This window comes from Seriola dumerili, unplaced genomic scaffold, assembly GCF_002260705.1.
Source record: "Seriola dumerili isolate Sdu_G_001 unplaced genomic scaffold, Sdu_1.0 BDQW01001690.1, whole genome shotgun sequence".
NCBI lineage: Eukaryota > Metazoa > Chordata > Actinopteri > Carangiformes > Carangidae > Seriola > Seriola dumerili.
In genome coordinates this window covers 167517-189292 of record NW_019175945.1, presented here as the reverse complement: position 1 = coordinate 189292, position 21776 = coordinate 167517, and the positions used below count along the sequence as shown (strand labels likewise).

General features: G+C 39.4%; 1 protein-coding gene across 3 annotated transcripts; it reads right to left on the bottom strand.

Moving 5' to 3' along the window:
* Positions 1–1449: 1449 nt before the first annotated feature.
* Positions 1450–20545, bottom strand: LOC111238836 (anillin-like). Of its 3 annotated transcripts, none has more exons than XM_022768533.1 (22): positions 20452–20545; positions 20145–20312; positions 19563–19655; positions 17670–17848; positions 17394–17486; positions 15803–15884; positions 11240–11559; positions 11025–11119; positions 10432–10561; positions 10128–10263; positions 9278–9466; positions 8990–9116; positions 8631–8679; positions 7153–7206; positions 7033–7065; positions 6918–6942; positions 6611–6720; positions 6041–6094; positions 4443–4529; positions 4104–4211; positions 3866–4014; positions 1450–2747 (listed from the first exon to the last, which is right to left on the bottom strand). In XM_022768533.1, the coding sequence occupies exons 1-22, from the start codon at positions 20543–20545 to the stop codon at positions 2582–2584; spliced, it is 2541 nt and encodes an 846-aa protein (XP_022624254.1). In that variant the 3' UTR covers positions 1450–2581. The 3 variants fall into 3 exon arrangements, with proteins under 3 accessions (XP_022624254.1, XP_022624255.1, XP_022624256.1); XM_022768534.1 differs by having other exon boundaries at positions 6918–6939; XM_022768535.1 differs by lacking the exon at positions 6041–6094.
* Positions 20546–21776: the final 1231 nt, after the last annotated feature.

Sequence of the window (21776 nt, the reverse complement as noted above, 5' to 3'; positions counted from 1 at the left end):
ACACCAGGATGTTGTGCAGAATGTATTCCTGTCAGGGTGGGGCCACATCACCGAGGACAACAAGGCCGCTGACCTGCTGCGCTCTCGTCTCGTCAGTGACAGCAGCTGTTACTGCAGTCCAGTGTTTCTTCCAGCTTGGTCACTCTGCTGTAGAGCGACAATCTGATGTGCGGACACAGGCTTTCAGCAGGTTGAAATCAGTTAAAGATGACGTTTTAACTTCTGTGGCTTCGGGCTGGCTGTCCATCCAGCACTTAACCCAGAGCAAAACATTTTTGGTCACATTGATGAAATTCTCTTGGATGGTCCTGCCTATAGACAATGGTGCTGACCACTCCTCTAGTGCCACCATAACAGTCTGTCTGTTAAGCAGATTACCAAGGAGCAGGTCGGAGTTAGTAAAATGTTGACATTTTGATGTTTTAGTATCCTCAAAGTGTTTTATGTAGATTTCTCCTCATGGACTAAGACTTTGAAGAACCTATACAACCATGAAACAACACTTTTCTACATGCAGTCACATTAAGTGACTCTTTAAGACAAGGATCTCTGTGGCCTACGGATCCAGAAATCCCCGACTGTCGGCCTGACCAACCCCACATTCTGTGATAAGTGGTGTGAATCACCAAGTGCTCCTTTGACCTCGTGGTTCTAGTGATACAAGAACACTCTTACCAACTAACACTGGTACGTTGCCAGATCCAGAAAACACGAGGCAAGGTCAATATCGACTTTGAACAAAGATAAACTTGAAGAACTATTTACAGAGTGTGATCAGTTCAAAGAAAAACTGGAGCCAGATCAAGTCAATTAAGGGAGTGGCATATTGTTGGAGAAATGCAATTTGATGTTTCACATGGACAGATCTGAATAATCCATTTGACTGTGTACAAGCTTCTATTTGCATGAACCACATGTACTGAATGTAAATCACTGCCATACGCCTGCCAAAGCTGTGGAAGGTGACAAAACCATTAGAAATCCACTGTACTGTACCACCGCCCAGTGTACATGTATAAGAATGCTGAAACAGCTGCTGTTGGCCCATTCAACGCAGCTGTGTGTGTCCTGAAAGCAGAACGAAGTGCTCCCCTCCCCTTTGTTGTTGTCATCACCTTGAGCTCCATAACATCCAGCAGCACCTCCACCCAGAGGGGCTCTGGGACGAACAGGATGTCTAATTCTAGACCACTTCCTGTCTGACATTCCTGACCTGAGCTGCCTTCCTGCCAGTCTCTCTCAGGCTCCATATGTATAGAAGATCTATGGCTAAGCCACCTAAACCTTTACATTCTTCTGTATGTGAATGTAAATGTACACACATACATCCAATTCAAATAACACTGTGCTCTGACTTTAACATGTTTTCCACTAAAAAGTCATATTACAGTACATAACATTGATGAGTAATTATAAATTAGCTTATTAACTGTTTCTGTAGCCATTTCATTCCATTTATTTTATTGGTACCTTCCATTAAGTGCATAGAATGAGAGTTCACGTGAGAAACATTTAGAACATAGTGACAGACTGATAGGTGGAAACACATGGAAAAAAACAGGACATCAGACAGAACAGACTACATTCATCGTAGCAGCATCACTGCTGGCCCTCTTACTTTACCTCACCACTTCTCTCATCTAGTGGATTACATATAAAAAATGGGTTTACATATGTAAATATACAGATTTATATATGAGCAGTAACACAATCTGTGTACTAAGGAATATGAGTGAACACTTCAGGCCACAGAGAAGGAAGTAAAACCTCCAAGACACCAGTGACACACTGTGCCAACAGGAGGAACAGATACAGATTTTGACCGGAAACAGAATCTGTTGGATCAGTGGAACAACCCACATTCACTTCTTAGAACAGATTGATTGTGTCCCTAAATATTTCACTATAAAGAGGCAGATAATGTCTAAATGTCTATGAGAGGCTCCCATTTCCACACTAGCTAGCATTCCTTCAATAGTCTAATAATTTGTAGTGTCCCCGGCCATTTCAAATACATTCTTATCCTAGATCAGTTTAGTAGAGTTAAAGATTTCCTTCTCCCTCAATATTTATTAGTGTATCTATATAAATCTGTGTATCCTTCCAGTTTGAATGATACAAAAATACAATATGGACCTAAATATAAAGTAAATTATTTCAAAAATATATGAGCTACAAGAAAAGTTTCACCTCAGCTACTGAAAGTGACCAAATAATAGTGCCAGCAGAGGCTAAAGCAGCTGATTGCCATAGAAAAAAAAAGTCAAAATAAAACCTGATTTCCACAAAATCATGATAAAGAAAAACTAAAAATATTCAAATGGCAACTGTAACTTGGCAAATAAAAGTAGAGACCAACAGTAATGATTGGATTCAGATTAAAAGAAATAATCAGAAACATCTCCCAAAGATAAATCAACATGAGATACATTTTGCCTGGTTATATGTTTATAATGTGGCCATTTGATTTCGATCTAAACCCTGATGTCAGCTCATCTACCAAGCGCATAAAAGCTGCATCCAGGATGCCTTCATCATCCCAGACAACTGTATGAGTATGTATGTCATCTTAGTGATGTAGTTACAGTATGCTCTCCCTCAAGTTCCCACTGCTCAACGTGTGTGACTGCTGACTTTCTGTTTGGATCACTGATGTTCGGTTCCATGTGTGAAAGTCCAAAAGAACTTGGTTGAGTTTCTCCATCCAGTCCAGTCTCTCCTGTTTGGTGTCAGCTGAAAACCAACACCTGAACAAGAAAGAAGAAGAACGTCCAGTTTGTTCACTGTGATCCCAGAAACAGTGCAATTAACAATTAAACACAATCTGTAAATTCTGCCTCCAGGGCTCTCTCAATCAAAACAATAACAAAGACAGTGTTGGGTGACGCCATGAAATAGTGTGGGATGATGGGAGTTGTCTTCACCACCATTACTGTAAGCTCCTCCCGGCTTGGATTCCTTCAGTGTCAGTGGTTCAGGAAAACAAACAGACCTGGTGATTCTAACCATTAAAAACACTGAATGACGCATGTGTGAATGTTTGAGCGACGCTCTTCAGTGACACAGGACAGGACGTCTCCAGCAGCTGGGAGCTGAGCTGTCTAACATTTCCTCAGCTTGTTTCTCTGATAACTTCAGATCCAGACGTCCGACGACTAAAATCCTTCATCTGCTTCAAATATAGAGCTGAAAACCACCGAGGTGGAAAAAGTGTATGTGGCTTAAAACTAGATAAAAGTCAATGTTGAGCTTCAGTCAGACAAACACACTGACACATGAGCATAGAGGATATGATGTCACTGACAGGCGACCAATGAAACATCACAATGATTAAAATCACAGATTTCTCTGGTTTGAGAATTGATGGAAACATTTGGGAAAATGTAAGAACACAACTCAACAACATATAGAACACAGGTCTAGTTGTTTTAGACATTTGAATGTGGAAAAGTTACAGATTAGAACTTTAAACCCATTTCTAAATAATTCTCAAGCCACAACCCAACTAGTGATGTCACATAAGGTGTTTTCCATCAGCTGTCAAAAATAAAACACCCACTGTGACATCACTAGTTGGGTGCAGCCAGAAGAGCCACATACACACTGTAAACAAAAGTGACAATTATATTTAAACAGGTTTTGATGATAAATGAAAAGTATTATTCTGTATTGGCCAAGATAACCAACAGCTCTGGGTCTAGGATTCACACATGGAAGTTGTAAGTTGATTACAGCCAATGAACACAATCAAAAACAAACCCCTGGGATCTGTTCGAAGCTCTCAGTTATAACTAAAAAGACATTAAGTGTATCTATCATCTTACATGTCACAAACTTCTTAAGATCTAGTTGTATTCTAACTTACTTGGCTGAGGCTTCCTGGCTGTCGTCCTGCTGCTGATGTAGGATGTTGCTCACCAGCTCAAAGGTGAAAGGTCGGGCACAGGAGTCCCTCTTGACAGGCCTGACGCACTGACTGGGAGAGCTGGACAGAGAGATGTTGCCCTCTGCTTCCTGAGAGGTTCCAAAACAAGACAGAGTCAAACCTGCTGTAAGCAATGTGGCGACTACATCTACACATTTGTCTGTTGGTCGATTCTTACCTTGGTTTCTTTGTCATTCGGGTGGTTCCAGTAGTACATGCTGCATCCCTCCAGGACAAAATATCGGCGATGCCACACCCCATATCCACTGATCAACTCAAACATTGTCTGAGAGCAGAACCACAAAAAGACAGGGAGTGAATTTAATGCAACTAAATGCACCAAAAACACAGATTAAAACTGTTCTAACACTTCAGGAAAATGTCCATTTAGTCTGTTTTGATTTATGGAAAAGTTAAATGCATATTTACAAGAATTACATCAAGAATTTGCTCTAAATCTTAACAGTTGAATACAGTGTGTGTACAGAGTGTTGAGTAAAAAGGAAACATTACTTACCAGGAAGCCTTGGTGGTGCACATTAGAGTGACTCTCGCTGCCCAACCGTAAGTAGATGTTGCCCTCTAGAGGAGAGAGAAACGGCACCTGCAGTGCAGGGAGGAAGAGGAAGGGACACGCTGTCAAACTGGTCTGATGAGGAAGACGAGAGAAGCAAGACAAGCAAGAGAAGCAAGAAATAAAACCACATTTTGAAGAATTTCCTTCCAACATGCTCTTCATTCAGTTTGTAAAGGGAACTGATCAGATGTGGTTATAACTTAGCTCATTTAGTGTCTATATGAGTAGGTATCACCACGGTGCATACTGCATCTCGGAGGGAAATCCTTCTTGTATATTTAGACATTTAACTCACATACACAAACATATACTGCTACTACAGGAGGAAAGAGTTTGACACTATTTTCCCGAGATGTTATGTTATCCAACACTGAATGATGGAAGAACTAGGGATGTCCAAAGTCGATCTCAAAGATCGGTATCAGGGCCAATTAAGGCATTTTTTAACTGATTGGTACAGGCTATATTAAGCACGAACCTCAGCCCGATCATGTATTTTATGTCAGCGCACAATTTGTGGCAGGACGTGTATAAAATGTCTGCAGTGTGGAAATATTTTAAATTCAAAGCAAAAGCAACAGCCACTTGTAATTTCAGCAATGCCAGCATTTCATTCAGCGGTAGTAACAGAGCTGCGTTCAATAATACCAATTTGATATGGCACCTAAAAAAAAAAAAAAAACAGTCAAAAAGGAGCACAGTGAGTTCACTCAGGTAACTCATGCAGAGGCTGCACTGAGGCAACGGACACTGACGATAATTTCACAAGGAGAGAGAAATTTCCTCAAGGCAGCAGGAGAGCTAAAAGATTACAGAGCATGTCACTGAGTGCATCACCTTGGATGACCTGGCCATCGTGGTGACCGCAGGTTTTTGCTGATTTTTGGAGCCATGGTGCGCCTCACCGTCTCAATACTACATTTCAGATACTGCCCTACCGGAGCTTTACAACAAGGGTTGTGACTATCAATAGTTTAATTTATTTAATAATAATAAAAAAAACATTACGGATTTTCAATTGTCAAGCATATACATTGGATTGATTTTAGTGATCTTAATGTATCTGACGGTGCACTGTGCGAAGTATTGGATCGGGACTCAGTATCTGCAGATACTCAATATTAAAAAGACTCAGTTCAGGATTCGGGGCAAAAAAAAAAAATTGTTTGGGACATCCCTAGAAAAAACATGGTGGAGAGATGTAAGAATATTTGTACATTTTACTGTGAATTCACACATACAAATGTGCATCACAAAGTAAATGTCTCCAAATTTGTTTTTATTTTGGCCTTAAACACTGTCTTTCTGCAACAAATGTACCGACTTCTGGAGTCAAAATACAAGCATAATGGATTTTTGAGATGGGAAAGAGCTTGAACTAAAAAAGAAAACTCATTCACCACAAACAAAATCAATCAAGACTGAGGTGGCGGTTTATCTGTAGAAATGAAATCATGAGTCTGGGGTTAGTTTTTGCAAAGGAGCAGAAGGAAATGTGAGAGATAAAAGGGGTGACAGTGTTGACAAAAGAGTGAAACCTTTTCCTGAAACTCATCTCCCAGCAGCCTCCTGATTTTTCCTTCAAGTTTCATCTGAGTGGAGGAAGCGAGACAGAGGGAGGGGAGATAGACATGTTACATCACCAGTGAGCCCACCCATGTGCAGAAAGTGTAACAGAATGATGCAAGGACCAAAAATAAAATACATGGGGGGGTGACAGTGGATGTGGGCCAGGCTTTTCTCCTCTGAATATCATCAGTCAATGAACAGTTTCCACAGAAGCACTCTGCAGTTACAAGAACATCCGCCAAACTGTGTTTATGAAATATTACTTTTTACATGCCGATTACACAGGTGTCTGAGTTGATGTGGAGAGGGTCTGTTTTATATGAATTGAAATTCAACAGTTTCCTGTAAGTTATTATTTTTTTAACTTTTAAAATGATCCAGCTGATCAACAATCCTGCTTTCACCAACATCGATAAACACACAGTTCACAATCACACAGTTCAGACACAATCTTTGGGCCCAGAGCATAAAAACTATGTGTTCACTTCTAATAAACTGTGAGCAGCTCATCCCATCAATATCAGATCATTAAAAATTACCTTATCCAGAGGGAACTTGCTGTGTCCCAGTGAGGCCAAGGTGATCTTATGAGAGCCCACGAGACAGAAGTTACTGGAGCGTCGAGTGTTGAGAGCAGGAAGCGCAGCAGCTGACGGATAAAGAAGCACAGAATCAAACCTCATAACATAAGTCAGTCAGTCAATACATGACCATCATGACCAGTGTTTGCCAGGCTTATTTGTTTTTTAAACATTTACTGGCTACCATTCTAGAGTCAATGAAGTGAGTGAAAAATTATACCTCCTTGTACTCCAAGAAATATTGACCAAAATAAACTCAACTCACATGTCAGACTGTTATTGGATCTCTGCTGAAAACAAAAGAAAAAGTTAAGCACATACATCTGTGCAATGTATCACAAAAAACACACAATATTTGGGCATGAAATAAAAACACTCACTGTGATGGTGCTCAGAAGCTTTCTTGGTGTGACCTGAATATGTAAAGATATATGTCAATGAGTTAGACTGTCATTGATAAATACACACCTGGCTCATTTTTGAGAAAGTCACCCACTTACCCGTGACTTGGTGGTGTTCCGGTCCACGCTGGAGCTACTACCTGAGGTGTGGGACTAGATTAAAACAGACAAATCAAACAGTAACAGTGACGTGCATTTGCAGTAATAAAAAAGAAAACTGTTTTCACTCTTTACATAAATGATAGTTTCTTCTACAACAGGATGTAATATCCATCTTTACGCTGATGATACTGTTTTGTATTGCATTGTGGATACTGTAGTCTGATATAGAATGATATAGAATCGCTCTAGCTCTGTTTTACAGAATTTGCTCTCAATAACCATAAGTTAGATTTAATGTAGACAAATCTCAATTTATGCTTTTCTCCGGAGCCAGAAATTTTGATTCAAATAATCTCATCATCATTTGTTTGTTTTATTTATTTATCAATTCTTTATTCCTTCCTACGTTCTCAGTGAATGCAGCTATGATATGCTGAAGTATACAGTATATTATGTGAACGCTAGAGGCTGTATTCCATGATGTTACAATTTAAATAAAAATATTGTGACTGTAAAAACAAAACAAAAAAGTGGCACCAGTATTTATTGAGAGAGTGGTGGTGTACAAATATCTTAGCATTTGGATTGATGAGAATTTATCCTTTTAGAATCATGTATGAAATCTGGTGAGTAAATTAAGGCAGAAGATTGTATTTTTCTTTAGGAATAAATCCTGCTTCCTGTTGCTCTGTAGAAAAAACTCTTTATTCAGTTTTAGATCATAGTGACATCTTGTACAGACTTCAGCTGCAACTCTAAAACCCCTTGATGCCATCTACCACTCTGCTCTCAGGTTGATTACTGCTGATGTTTATAACACTCATCATTGCATTCTGTATAAAAAGGTTGGATCGTCCTCTCCTTCAGAGAGGCCCAATGTGTATTTGTTTATTTACAAAGCCCTTATTGAAAAACTGCCTTCATATCTTACATCCATTTTAGTCTGGCCCACTGGACAACATTAGACCAGGACTAATGATGCTTGTGATCCATGTTGCTTGAGTTTATACTGAGCTTGGAAGAACTGCTTTTGGCTTCTTTGAACCGTCCACCTGAACTCACTACAAAGCACTTTAAAAATGAATTTGTTGGTACTTCTTGGTCTCTCTTAATCTCTAACCTTTTAATTTCTGTTTGTACTCATTTTAATTGATTCTTGTTATTACATTATTTATAAATTGTAATTTTATGTTTTAATTGATGTTCTTTTTTAACTCATATTTTTATCTACTCAACATCATTGTAAATGATGGGTTTACCCTCAGTGATTTTCACGTTTACATAAAGACATATTTAACAACTTCCTACCACTGAAGAAAAAAATTAATATGATGGAATATAGAAAACAATATGAAATGTCAATTTGTGGATTGGAAAAATGCAGGATTCTGGGGCATCAACCACTTCACTTTTCTCTATCATTTTTAATTCAATTAAGAACTACAGCAAATCAAAATGTCACTGTTGTGTCTCACCAGACTGTAGACTTCCACATCAATCTCAAAGGATGAGCGAATATCCTTCCTGAAATATCATGAAGACAAGATTTAATCTACATCATAGATTTCCACTGTAACAATTACACAGTATATGATACAGTCACAAGACTCTTTAATTTCCCAGAGCAGGTGGGCAAAATTATTTCAGAACCTCAACATGAAATCTGTGCAAAAAGATATGACTTGCATCACAGAGTTTCCTTATTTGCTCTAAGTAGTCTGGAGTATACATTATTTGAAAATACACATTTAAATTCAGAGACGCCACCAACTTATTTGTCCAGAGATTTCCATCAAAGAAATAACCACAGACAGGATGAGAAGTTGCAGCTTACAGAGTGACAGATGTAGGGAAGGAGATGGTGTCTCCATTCTGAGCATCAGCAGCTGTGGCCAGCGGGGTGGCGATGATGTTGCAGGGCCCATAACGGATCAGGACAAAAAAGTAGTGGCTTGGCCGACCTAAACAAGGGCATGAACAGTGGATGTCAACCACCATGTTTGTGTTAATAAAGCCCTGAATTTTAAAATAGAGGCTTTTTATTGAAAAAGCATCAATGTTCAATAACTGTATGAGGAAATTAAAAATACAGAATAGTAGAAATGTGTTCTTGCTGTGGTACCTGTTCGGCTGTGTGAGGAGCAGACAAATTCCACCTTCAGAGGCAGCTGGATGTTTGTGATGCTGACAGTCCCTCTGCAGGGCTGCTGGGAAACATACTCCCTGTCCTCTCCTGCTGCCTCTCCAGTCTCCAAGTTCCTCTCCTCCCGCAGTCTGGACACCTCTGCCAGCAGGGCAGAGCGTTTCTCACCTGTAATAGACAGAGAGAACGGTAGATTAAACTAGCTGGCTGGACTGGCCTTTGGGCATACCAGGACAAATCCTAGCGGGCTGCCATGTTCTGGGACTGGGCTCCTGGCCCCCTTCCCCACCAACTTTATTAGATCTTAACAAGCTTTCTGCAACTTTTGATAAGCTTAGTGCAATAACGATCAGACAATTTGGTATTGATTAGGAAATGTCAAAAAAATTTGCTTTTCAAAAAATCTATAGGATCTATAAGAGGCTTTTTTTGAGCACACACTGAGCTGGACTTGTGTATCAAATTACAGTGTCACCATCTGGCTGATTGGGCTCATCTTTCTTGGGAAGCACATGTAGATCATCTCCAGTTAATATGCTAAGTTTCTAGCTCATTCCACTTCACAGCAATTTGAGCTGATTCGGTAGAATCATTACATGTTTAATGATAAACAGTTACTTGTTTATCATGAAACAATAAACAACAATAACAAAAAAATGTTATCAATACTGTTGTTATTCTGTTTGTATTACTTTATCAGCAGAATGTAAAATGTACCCACATATTAAAGGGATGCTGCTGCTGTTCTATAAAAACAGACTAATGTGAACATGGTGACCTATCTATGGTTCACAAAGGTGGGACTATTAAAGCAAAAAGGTGAACATACAGGAGACCAGCAGTAGTTTTTCAGCCTCAGCCTCCTCCAGCGAGCCTCGTCCATGCTCCTCATCAGTACAGCAGCTCAGAGCCTGCAGGGTCTGGTTGATTACATTCTGCAGCTTCCCTGCTTCTTCATTAAGAGCCTGGAGAGACACAGAACATCACCTAGCATTATGGGTAAAGGAACCTTTGTACAAGATTTAATTCAATCACACAGAGGTCAGTTTCAGCAGTTGCAGGACAGACTACAGTTTCATTTGACTGAATTAGTAAAGTTAGTGTGTTTTCTTGAATAATGAAAAATGACTCACTGTGATTTTCTCCTTGTTGTTGACAGAATGTTGGGGTTGTAACTTCTCTGGAGCTCGTCTCTGAACCCCGGGGGTGACACTCTGAATGGCGGGCAGCTTGCTCTGCCTTTGTGTTCGGTATGCATCAACGCTGCCAACAACCAACATAAAATTATAGTTAGGCATGTTATAGTGCAATACGTACAGTACAGCTGCCTCATGCACTGGAGCTGATTTTTCCACTCAGTACTGTCATTAAATTAATTATATTCAACAAACAACCAACCAAATACAAGCCTGAATTTGTATTGTATATTATATGTTTTGCCATTGGGGTGTTTCAGAATATATTTTAAAAAATACTTGAGAAACAGTGTGTAACTACATGTTGATACAGATCAACATGTACCTAAAAATGCATGAGTGGAATACGATGCAGCTTTTATGGCACAGTAAGAAGACAAAAGGCATAATTTAAGACATCTACAATTCAATAATGATATCAAAACAATTCAATAATGCAGTTTTATTCTAAAGAAGACATCACTGGTGATTAAGGACTGAGAAGTCAATCTGGGCTTATTCCAAACTGAATTTGTACAAATGGCTTGTACCTATACAGAGGAGCAGATTCAACAGGAGGAGTGGTGGTCTCTTCTGGAGTCAGCAGCAGAGATGGAGGATTTGATTCCTGGTTTGCTGCTAGCCGCTGTTGGTGGAATATGGAACATTAAAAACACAACAAAACATTTTAGTTTCTGAATGTATTAACTTTTGCAGTGGTACTAATGGAAGTTGTCAACAGCTCAAAGTGATCAATTCATCTTACCAGAGGGGTCACCACAGCCTCTACAGACTTGCTGAGAGGAGAGAGGATGCCGCTAGGAGGGAAAGTTAACAGCTCATCTCCATTGCTCTCATCATACTCTTCTTTGGCTTCTCCCTCTTGTTCCCTTTTCCCCTTCTCTGACACCGTGTCCATTTTATCTTTGTCTCCAGAGCAAGCACCAATACCACTATCGCGGTCCTCAGCATCTTCATCATCCCCCCTCCCTTCCTCCATCCTTCCAGCGTATTCCAGCACCTCCTCGAACATCCGATCAATTATTTCAGAGGTGTTGGTCTCATCATGAGAGCTCAGTTCAGTATCTAAGGAAAGAAACATAAAAAAATGGACAAAAGTCAGTTTCAGAAGCAAATAAGGACTAAAATTTCTACAACCGGTCGATGGCTGGTGAGTTTTGAGAAAACCAAAAATTAAAAATAAAGAAAACTCACAACAGATAGATGTGGACAGCTGTATGTCCTGTTACCTTTATTCCTCACACCTGTGCAATACCAACTGTGTGCTTGAGACGCCATATTGGTCTCTTTATAATGTCTATCTAGATATTTTCCCAACACCTATCTTAAACCAGTTGCAAAACGGCGCAAAGAGCAACGCAAGTGTCTTTGCTAGTTGTAGACCGACAAAGTTCGTCTGCCTGGCTTTTGAAGGGAATGGGATGAGGTACTGTGATTGGTTTATTGTATGTTACGCCCAAAACACTCCCATAAATAACTAAGAGATTAAGTACAACCCTTTTGAACCATGCGCCTGGTGTAGACTTTTTCTGGCGTCAAAAATAGCAAAAAAGAAAATGGACACAGCCTAAATGCACTTGCACCACATACTTCAGACAATGAGATTTGGATCTTTGAAATGAAGCCCATAGTCTCAAATAATAGTTTTACAAAGACACATGGGGAAGCATGTTCAAGTCTTGAGTCACCCTGTGTTTTCAAAAACATGCTCTTCATGTAAACCCAGTGTCTGCAGTTTACCAACACCTTCACCAATGTGCTCCCCCTCTCCTCAGGTGTCCTCAGGCAGCCCAGGTGTTCACATATACAGTACATCTCGCCTTTCTCACCTGACATACTTGTCTCTGCCCTGGACTCCACAGAGGTGCTGGTCTCAGACAGGGATGAGTCATTGATTAGCTCAGGTTCCAGGACAAAAGTGACTTTCTTTAAGCTCTCTCCTCCCTCTGCCTTGTGAGTTTCCTCTGTCAGCCCACCTATAACACCCTGCCTTCCATCTATTGCTTCTTGTGCTGCTTCATCTGTCTCCAACAGGCATTCTGATACCTGGACCTCTGTCAAACTCAGAGCTGGAGCCTTTGTATCCATGACTACTGGTTCGGCATTAGCCCCTGTCACTGACGGTGCTTCAGCTTCAGTGTTTCTTTGAAGGTCTATATATTCTGTTTGTGTTTCTTTCTGAATCTGAGCTACATCTGCAAAATGAGATGCCTCTATTTGTTTCATTCTGCTATTTGGGCCTGTTGAGTTTGACTCTACATCCATGTTGTCTTCTTTTATATTGATTGTCTGGATGTCCTTTGACTGTTGACACATATCATCCTTATGAGTATATCCTTCTGCGTCTTTCTGGTCTTGTCTTATTGTAAAAGTATCATTATCTCCTTTAGCTGCTCCCTCAAAACAGTCTTCATGGGACTCTATGTTAACTTGGTCTCTGTTTAAAGTAGACTGGTCTTTCACAGAGTCTTCATCTGGTCTAGGTTTCTCATCTTCTTGTAATTCAGAGGAACCAGCAATCTCACCTAAATAACGTTCACTGTCCGGGATGTCAGAGTGATCACTGCCTACACTCTCTTTATCCACTCTTGATGATTCCAACTTTCCTTCCTCCTCTTTAGCACACACATCTTCTTCCTGTCCTTCAGACATGATAGACTCTTCCTCTTTGCACACCTTGTATTGAGGATATCTCCACAACAATACCTTCTCATCTGTTGAAGGCTCAATCTCCTCTTCACCATATGAAGAAGAACCCATCGTTTCATCTTCTTCAAATGAAAACATATCTGACCTGCTGTGTTCAGTTACTTCGGAAACCTCCACTGTTTCCGTCTCGTCAGACTCGTGTGGATGAGCTGATTCTATCGGTGTCTGTTCATGACCTGACACATTCTGATCCTCAAAGAAAGGTGTTTTGGAGAAACTCTGATCCTCACTAAAAGACAACTTCAGTACAGTCTGGGTCTCTGGTTCTTGGGACCCTAGCTGCTCTTCTTCATTTCCAAATAAAGCCTTATGGTCTTTCTCCTTCACAAGTCCTTCACCCTGATGAGAATTTTGGTTCTTCCATTCCATTTGCAGCTGCCCTTCACTGGAGCTTTCAAGCTCTACAGATGCTGCTGGGGCGTCAGAGTCACAAGGTGGCCTTTCACCTGTTAAAAGATTAGTCTCACATCTTAACACTAGGTGCCTAAGCACCATACTTAATATACTTTAGAGCAGGTAATAAGTATTAATATCAAATCAAACATTAGTTAAAATCTGTAGAGCAAGACAGTGATTTGATAACAAAGGAAACACATCTGGCATGATATCAAATGAAGCGACTGACTGGATTTTAGAAGTGTGTGCCAATTCTTTGTTCTTGCTACTATTGATGTGTTCCTGCTTGCAGAAAACACTTGCCATGTTTACATGCAGACATCTTTTCATTCTGATTGAAATCATCCCGAACGTTTACAGGGGAAGTGATTTCGTATGATCTGGTGTTTACATGCACCAATGCATTTAATTGGAACAGCTGTGACTAGGGATGGGTATCGTTAAGATTTTAACGGTACTACTATTTTTATCGATACTGCTTATTGATCCGGTACTTTAACGGTTCTCTTATCGATACTTTTTATTTTGTTGTTTTGAAAGAGAAAAAAACAAAAATAAATTGAAAACAGAATTAACATTGCTTATTTTCTCATTTGTACTCAATTAATATTCTTGAGTAACAAACTTCAACAGCATTGTAATGATGGAAATCCAGAACAAATTTAATACACAATGATTTACTGCAGGAATTTTTCTTTGACAGTATTTTTACTGTGCAGTAGTTCACCAGCAGCCCTCTCAGCTGTAACATGCGCAAAAGTGATGACTATGTGCATTTGTCTTCCTCAACAGCCATCTTTTTATCATCTAGGTGTTAACTAATGTTCATTGCAGGAGTTTGTGTTAAAAACACACCCTGTAGTGGACCAGTTCAGCTTGGAGGCTGTCATCTTTGGGAAGCAGAGAAACAGATTTACATCAAAACGGCGTGCATGTGCAGAAAGAACATAGCCAGGAAATAATCAGGTTGGCTGACTATTGATCTGATACCAGTGCTTTTTCCTTTTTGAAATAAAAGCCTGTATGCCTCACAGTAGGGAAATTAATCTTATTTTTGACTATGATTTTGTAACTTCCAACAATCTTTCAACAATTATGAAAACAAGATAATCTCAATAAAATGGTTATTGTGCCGCATTGTTTTGCAACAAATTTCATCACTCCTACAAAAACCCTTCCCCCATCCACTTCCTGGTTGCGTCTTGGCGTACAATAGTAATGTATGTAGGAGTGCATTATCTTGAGCAGTTTGCTGTTTTTTTTTTTTTTAAACTTATTTTTTTGGGCTTTTTATGCCTTTATTCTAGATACAGTGAGAGAGACAGGAGAGCTGGAGATGACACGCAGCATGGGGCCACAGGTCAGATTTGAACCCGGGCCGCTGCAGCCAGGACTAAGCCTCAATAGTACGTGCTCCACCACGTGAGCCACCGAGGCGCCCCATAATTTTTTGTGTTTAATTGTATATATTTAGATATTATATATTATTGATTATTTTATTTATCTAATCAATTTTTTTTAAATACATTTTTTTTTAAATTTATTTTTCCATTGAATCATATTTTAAGTTCAAGAAAGTCCACTGTTAAAAAGACAAAGTTTTTTCTAAAGCTTAATAAATATGTGGTGTTTCCAAAGTCAATGAGTACTAGTGTTATATAATTGTGATCTCAATATTGATCAAAAATATCATGATTATGATTTTTGCCATAATCCAGCAGCCCCACCTCACGGTGTGGGATCATTAGTGTGTGTGTGTTAAGTAACATCGGATCATAACAAAACATCACTTCACTGCTTCACACTGCATCACACACTTAATTAGACACCGATACATCTAAATTAGTTTATTCTGGACTAACTTTAATAATATTGTTCTATGTATTGTTCCGTATTTAATGCAGATCAATCACACCTAGCTAACAAATGAGCAGTCCAGTTAATTCTAATGTTTATACCAATGTCTTGGATTGGTTGATCTCTGGTTAGGAATAGATCTCTGAATTGGGCTTTACTGTGTATACAGCCACTGTGTGTTGTGATGGATGGGCATCAATACTGACCTTGTACATCAATTCAGGAGATTCCTAAACCTGACACATTCATACTTTACCAAGGCGAAGTATGAACAAGTTATAGAAAATATCTACAGTCCATTTCATTATCAACTCTATCAGGGAAAACATGATACCAAAAGTCTCACCTGCTGTATTTACAGGTGGCTTTTCTGCACCAGATATAGGAGCTTCAGTGAAGCTGCCATCTTTCATCTCAGCATCATCAACCTGAAAGAAACAATATCAGCACTGGCATTTCAGAATAAGAGGTAGGGAAGCAGAACTGTAGATTACTGCAAACAAATGAGAAAAATAACAAACATAACAAACAGCTGGGATTGTGATTTTATGTGAAGGTCATCTTCAATACACACCGAATACCAGAGCTAACTCAAACCACAAAAGCAAATGAACTAGGATACATTTATACAGTCCAATCCGTAAGTATTTAGACATTTCCACAGTTTCTATTCTTCAGGCTCTGTCCTTTAGTACATTGAATTTGACATAAAATAATGGATACTACATTAAATTGCCAAATCTCAGCTTTTATTTGCTGTTTACATCAATATAGAAAGAACTGTGCAGGAGATATAGCTTTAAATGCAAATCGCAAGGCTTCAAAAGTAATTGAACAGTTGTGTGTTGTTTTAAGTTCATACATATGAAACTCACAAGCTGACCAACAGTTGAGAGTTACAGTTAGAGTTAGATTGAGAAGCAGCTCAATGAGGTGACCATGAGGTGAAGATGATAATAGTGAAGGCCTGGGAGAGCGTCACAGGATTTTGACTTCATGTATCTGTCCAATTACTTCTGAAGCATCTAACTGTCCAAGTACTTATGGTCTGGACTGTATACTGTTCACTACAGGGAAATTAAGGAGGATAGTGACAATGAAACTTAAAAGAAAAAGTATTTTCTTCTCTGTGGAGCAGTTCACCACCTCATCATGATTCCAACATGAAACAAGGCATAAGACAGTTACTGTTCACTAGTGTTCATGATAAGTAAGATGATAATCCTTTATTTTTTTCAGTGGACAGCCAACATCCCCAAAACCACACCACAGAATTAAAAAGGTGCACCATGTAAGAAGTGAACTTCCTTCCTCTGACGACTGGAACATGTAAATGGGGAAATTCTGCCTAAAACAGAAATTTCCCTGTCCAGTTTAATTCTTATCAATGCCCAAGTCAATATTATGTACGTAATGTATTTACAGTTTTGCCCATGTGCACAAAGTGAGCAGACAGTCTAAAGGGTTTTTTTTATTATCACTGACTCACATCCCAGGGCTGTTTGGGAGGCCAGTGAACTCTCCTTCTAGATCTAGGGATCCAGGAGGAGGGAGATGAAGGGCCAGGAGGGGTCCTTCCCTGCTAATGTTTACACAAGCAGGTGTGTAATGAATCTCAAACAAAAGGGAAAAGAGTCTACTAAACATTAGAAAAACAAAAATGACATGTTAAAAATATGAGTTATCAGTCATCTGGAGAGTAAGGTCTTTTTGGAATCAAAAATCCTTGGGTGTAATCTAATACACAAATTAAATGAATCCAATTTTACACAAATTATTGTGAGAAAATCACAAGTTTATCATGGTCAATTGGTGGTTTAGGAGCTAAGAAAATCAAATTTACCTTCAAAATGTCTGAAAATTCAATATGACATGACAAAACTGCCACGAATTAAGCATACCTAATTGTTTAACAAAATATCACAGTACAAACCCACCTGAGCTAACGAGGGATCAGAGCTGCTCCTTTTCAGCCAGACATTCTCACTGATTGGTTGGAACTGCAGCTGGTTCAACTCCTGCTCCCGCTCCTGAACCGGGAAACCATGTCAGATGTCAGACAGAATCTATTTAGGTAATCTAAACAACTTCATTATCTTCATTATTTTCTGCAACTAATCAACTGTAGAGTAGACAATCCACTCCCTGTTTGCAGTTAAAGAGTTAAACGCTTGTCTGGACGGAGGTCGTTTTCATTTTAAAATGAAACCAACCTGGCGCATGCGAGAGGCCTCCTTGGAACTGGGTGTTGTAGTGCCCTGGAGTTTCTGATGAATGTCAGATACAAAGTTGGAGCGGGTTCGAGGACAGAGGTCTAAGGGGCTCAGTGCAGGGGCAGCCTTTACAAGAGGCGCTTTAAACCGCTCCATTCGCTGATTGAATTCTTCTTCACCTGGCGGGACAAACAGGTATGAATTTCCAAACATGAGTAGAAAATTAAGTCAAATTTATAGATACAATTTTGCATTGCATTATCCTGATGATGCTTTCTTGTTACAATCAAAAGGTCTGCTGATACCAAACTCTAATCTATTTATATTTTCCTACATTTACAGCTGAATGGGTGTGTACTTCAAGTGGATTTGGATTAGTACAACTAGCCCAGTTTAGGTAATCTATCCTTGATGCTAATAAATATAAACATTTCATTGAGGGATCATTAAAGGAACATTGCAGGAAGCCTGTCATGCACTGTTTGAGGCAACAAAATAGGCCAGTTCATGGCTTCACTGTAGTTTTAATTTGTGGAGTTCTGTATGTTATTGTAACACAAGGCCAACGCCATGTAAGCCATAAGCAACACAAAAAAAATTCTGATCTAAAACTCTAATCTGGTTCTCACTCTTTTTGTAACTTTTTATTTATTTATTTTTTTTTTTAAACTAACTCTTAATACCTTGCCAGCCAAAGTACTGATATCAGTGAATGGTCACCATCATGTTTTGTTGATCAAGGCCTTTTTGTATTTTCTGTGTACAAAAACTGTATCCAATCCAGTAACATGTGCCCACAAAACCCACCCACCCATCCAATAGCCCAGACCTACGCCACTGAGTAAAAGTTCCTTGTCATTCCTGACAACTACCAAAGGGGAGCAACATAAATATCACAAGATTACATTCTCTGCTTCCATTTTTTCCACAAATGTCAGGAACGGCTGCCAAGTTGCTTAGAATTTTTTTTAGGTTTTTTTTTTTTTTTTTTATTATTGAGGACTCTGTAGCTAGGTGCATGCATACATCACAGGGGCAAAAACACTCAACTAGGAGATAATTAAAAAATTTCAAACATAAGATGTACTTGGGACCAGGTATGCATTGTGCTTGATGAACGCATCCCTTTTCAAAACAGCATAGAGTCTTCTAAATTAGTTTTTTCTAAAATGAATAATAGAATTTACATTAGTTAGTGACAACTGATATGATATGATGTTAAACAATGAATATGAACATAAACCCCGGCTAAAAATGAGAAGCTGCTGCTTGCTAATGTTGTGTTGTGCATTTCTAATAATTGTGTCAGAACTAGGCATGGGTTTAGTTAGGATTTTATTTATTCTAGTACTCTCATCAATTCTCTTTATCTGTCCATTATATAAACTCAACAACATTTCCTTGAAATTAAATGTGAAATCTGTATAAAGTAAATAACATTCCCCACATTAAGCACTGGGTGAAGTTTAAATGAATGAACTGAATTATTAACATAGAAATCAGGCCCTATCAGTCATTCATGTTTTGTTCTCCTCCCTCCTGCTGCTGATATAAATTCCAGCTGGGCAGGTACTGCTGGAGGGAGGAGGGACTGGTTTGGGAGTGGGGACTGCGGTTTCTTCAAGGACTGTTAAAATGCTCCCACTCCTTACAAAGTGAAAAACTGGTTTAGAACAGGCATCCGGAGGAACTCTGCACACTAATTTTCACTTGCATATACAAGCAAAATGATTACATTGTGCAGCCCTGTACTGACTTCCATCTATTAAAAGTTTCCATGTCTGTACATGTTGTTTTGAAATCTGGAAATATCAAAGTAGCACTGCATTCAACAGACAAGTCTGATATTTATTCTCAGGAGGTTTTTAAATGTGTGTTCCTCTGCATGCTTACCGAGGAGATGCTCTTTCAAGCCCTTGTCATAGATGCTGGCTGATGGGCTGACAGCCCCAGGATCCGACAGGCACCTCTGGGCCAGTGGAGCTCCTACAAAAAAAAAATTATTTTATCTAACATCCAAACTGTCACATCGGCTTGACACAGACTGGACATAGTTATCAACTTGTATGAAGATAATCCATATTGAGTGTTGAACTTGCCATGACAAGTCACAATCTGGAAGAGTACTACTACTTGCCAATATACACCATAACACATTGTATGTACAGATATGTACACATTTACACTTGGGCACCAGTTTATTAGTGCCACGTAGCAGAGACTGATGCAATCTAATACAACAGACCTTTAATAAATTCTACCTTAATGTAGGTTTTTGTTGAATCAGTTTTAGAGAGGAGTTGGAGATGGCTTTATGGTCATTTAAAAGGTTGTACTTTGTTGAGGGTCTTCTGCTGAATTGTTTTGCCTTATACATTGAGGTGGCTCTAATGCTTAGTCACCCTCATTAATGAAAAAAAAAATGGGTGGACAAAACATTAGAGTGTCTGCTTCAACAGTAAAAGTTAGGATTACCCTCTCTTCGCTGGGTGAGCTGCTGGACTCGGGACCGGACTGAGGGAACCATCGGTGTGTCTGGCTTTGTCCCTAGCTCAACCAAGCGTCCAGAGTTGGATGGTTTAGGGCTACGATTCTCCTGACCAGTTGCCTCCAGACGCCGCCGCTTCTGGACATCATTCACCTCTGAGATATATGACAGAAAAATTGTGACAAGATATATGTCACATATACAAAGACCTGAAATACTGTTATAAATATGTGGACATTCTGTATTTATAAAAGATGTGAACCTTGACAGTCTTGTTAATACAGACAAACAAACCTGATGACGAGAGGACATTGTCTTCAGAATCTGACAAAGGTGCTCTCTGTCTCTTCAAGTTCATGTTGCCACTAGTTTCCTCGCCAGCTTCCATACTGAACTGCAACTACTGTGACATTACAGAGTGGATATGTTTTGTTAAGATGTCAGCTCTCACTGTTATTGAACAGAAACCTACAAGCACAACAGCAGCAGTACAAACAAGGGACAGGTGTCTAAAGAGTTATGTCTACAAAACACCTGCTTTTGATACTACCATTAAAGCTGCCCACTGAGAGTTACAAAAATAAGAGATTTTCGGACAGTAAAGGTCATTTACGTAATTATCATTGTCCAAGTTTTATAGGTGACTGTGCCATGAAGGACATTTGGTTAAAAATTCAAACCTAGCTCTCACACACCTTTATACTGGCGGGAGGAAAAAGAAATGTTTTACTAAAACGTTTCAGTAGTATCGCAAATTTAACGAAATGCGACAACGCCCCAGCTTTTCAGTTTCAGCTCAGGCCAATACAAAATTAATTGTACATTCATTTCTACCTGCACTAGCACGTCAGCCAAATCAACACTTCAAAATATTACCCTTAATATTTCTACTATTTCTGAGAATTGACAACCGACCCCTTGACAGTGGCCTCTAAATGAGCTACATTAGCCAGCTTATGTTAGCAACACTGACTTTTGAGTCAACCCTGGCCAGCTCATTTCAATTCAACTTATCCAAAGTTGGCCAACAAAACGTTAGCCTAGCTTAGGATGGCAAGCTAAGTTTAGCCGGAAGAAAACTGTCTTGGAAGCGTGTTACAAACTTAGCAGAGCTAAAGATAACTGCACAGCAAGTCGTTCATTGTCTTACCTGAAAAGAAGTATGTATGAAATTAAAGTTATAAACCAGGTCAACGCTAACTGACTGGAAGCAAGGAACAACCTTCTTGTTGTTTTATGCTTTTAGTCTCCTCCCCTAACTTCGAATTTCAGCGGGCCTTCTGACGTCAGCAGAACAAACAACTGGAGTCCCGTAAATACTCTGGCAGAGTGCTGATCTGGGATCAGACTGAGCACCGCAGGCCCTGTTAGGTCAGCGGACTACAGAAATCAATAATCTGATTCCACGTCTGTACCTGCTGAATAGCTCGAAGTGAGGCCGTTTTACCGTAATCAGCCAAATAAACACGCAAATCAAGAGTCCCTTATATGTTGATCGGGGGGCAGTTGAATGGGCCTCTTGTAGAGCTTTGAACAAAAACGGTACAAATCTGTGTTTTGTTGGGTGAGGCAGCTTAGGTTTAAAACATTAAAGATTTGTTTAATACACGATTTGTGGA

What these genes read in the sequence shown, in the direction of transcription:
- LOC111238836 (XM_022768533.1), bottom strand. Translation starts at nt 20,545, where the DNA reads ATGGAAGCTGGCGAGGAAACTAGTGGCAACATGAACTTGAAGAGACAG. An exon ending in GCAAGTTCCCTCTGGATAAG is followed by an intron (nt 6,095 to 6,610) that starts GTAATTTTTAAT and finishes TCCTCCACTCAG; the next exon opens with ATGAAACTTGAAGGAAAAAT. An exon ending in TGCACCACCAAGGCTTCCTG is followed by an intron (nt 4,212 to 4,442) that starts GTAAGTAATGTT and finishes TTCTGCTCTCAG; the next exon opens with ACAATGTTTGAGTTGATCAG.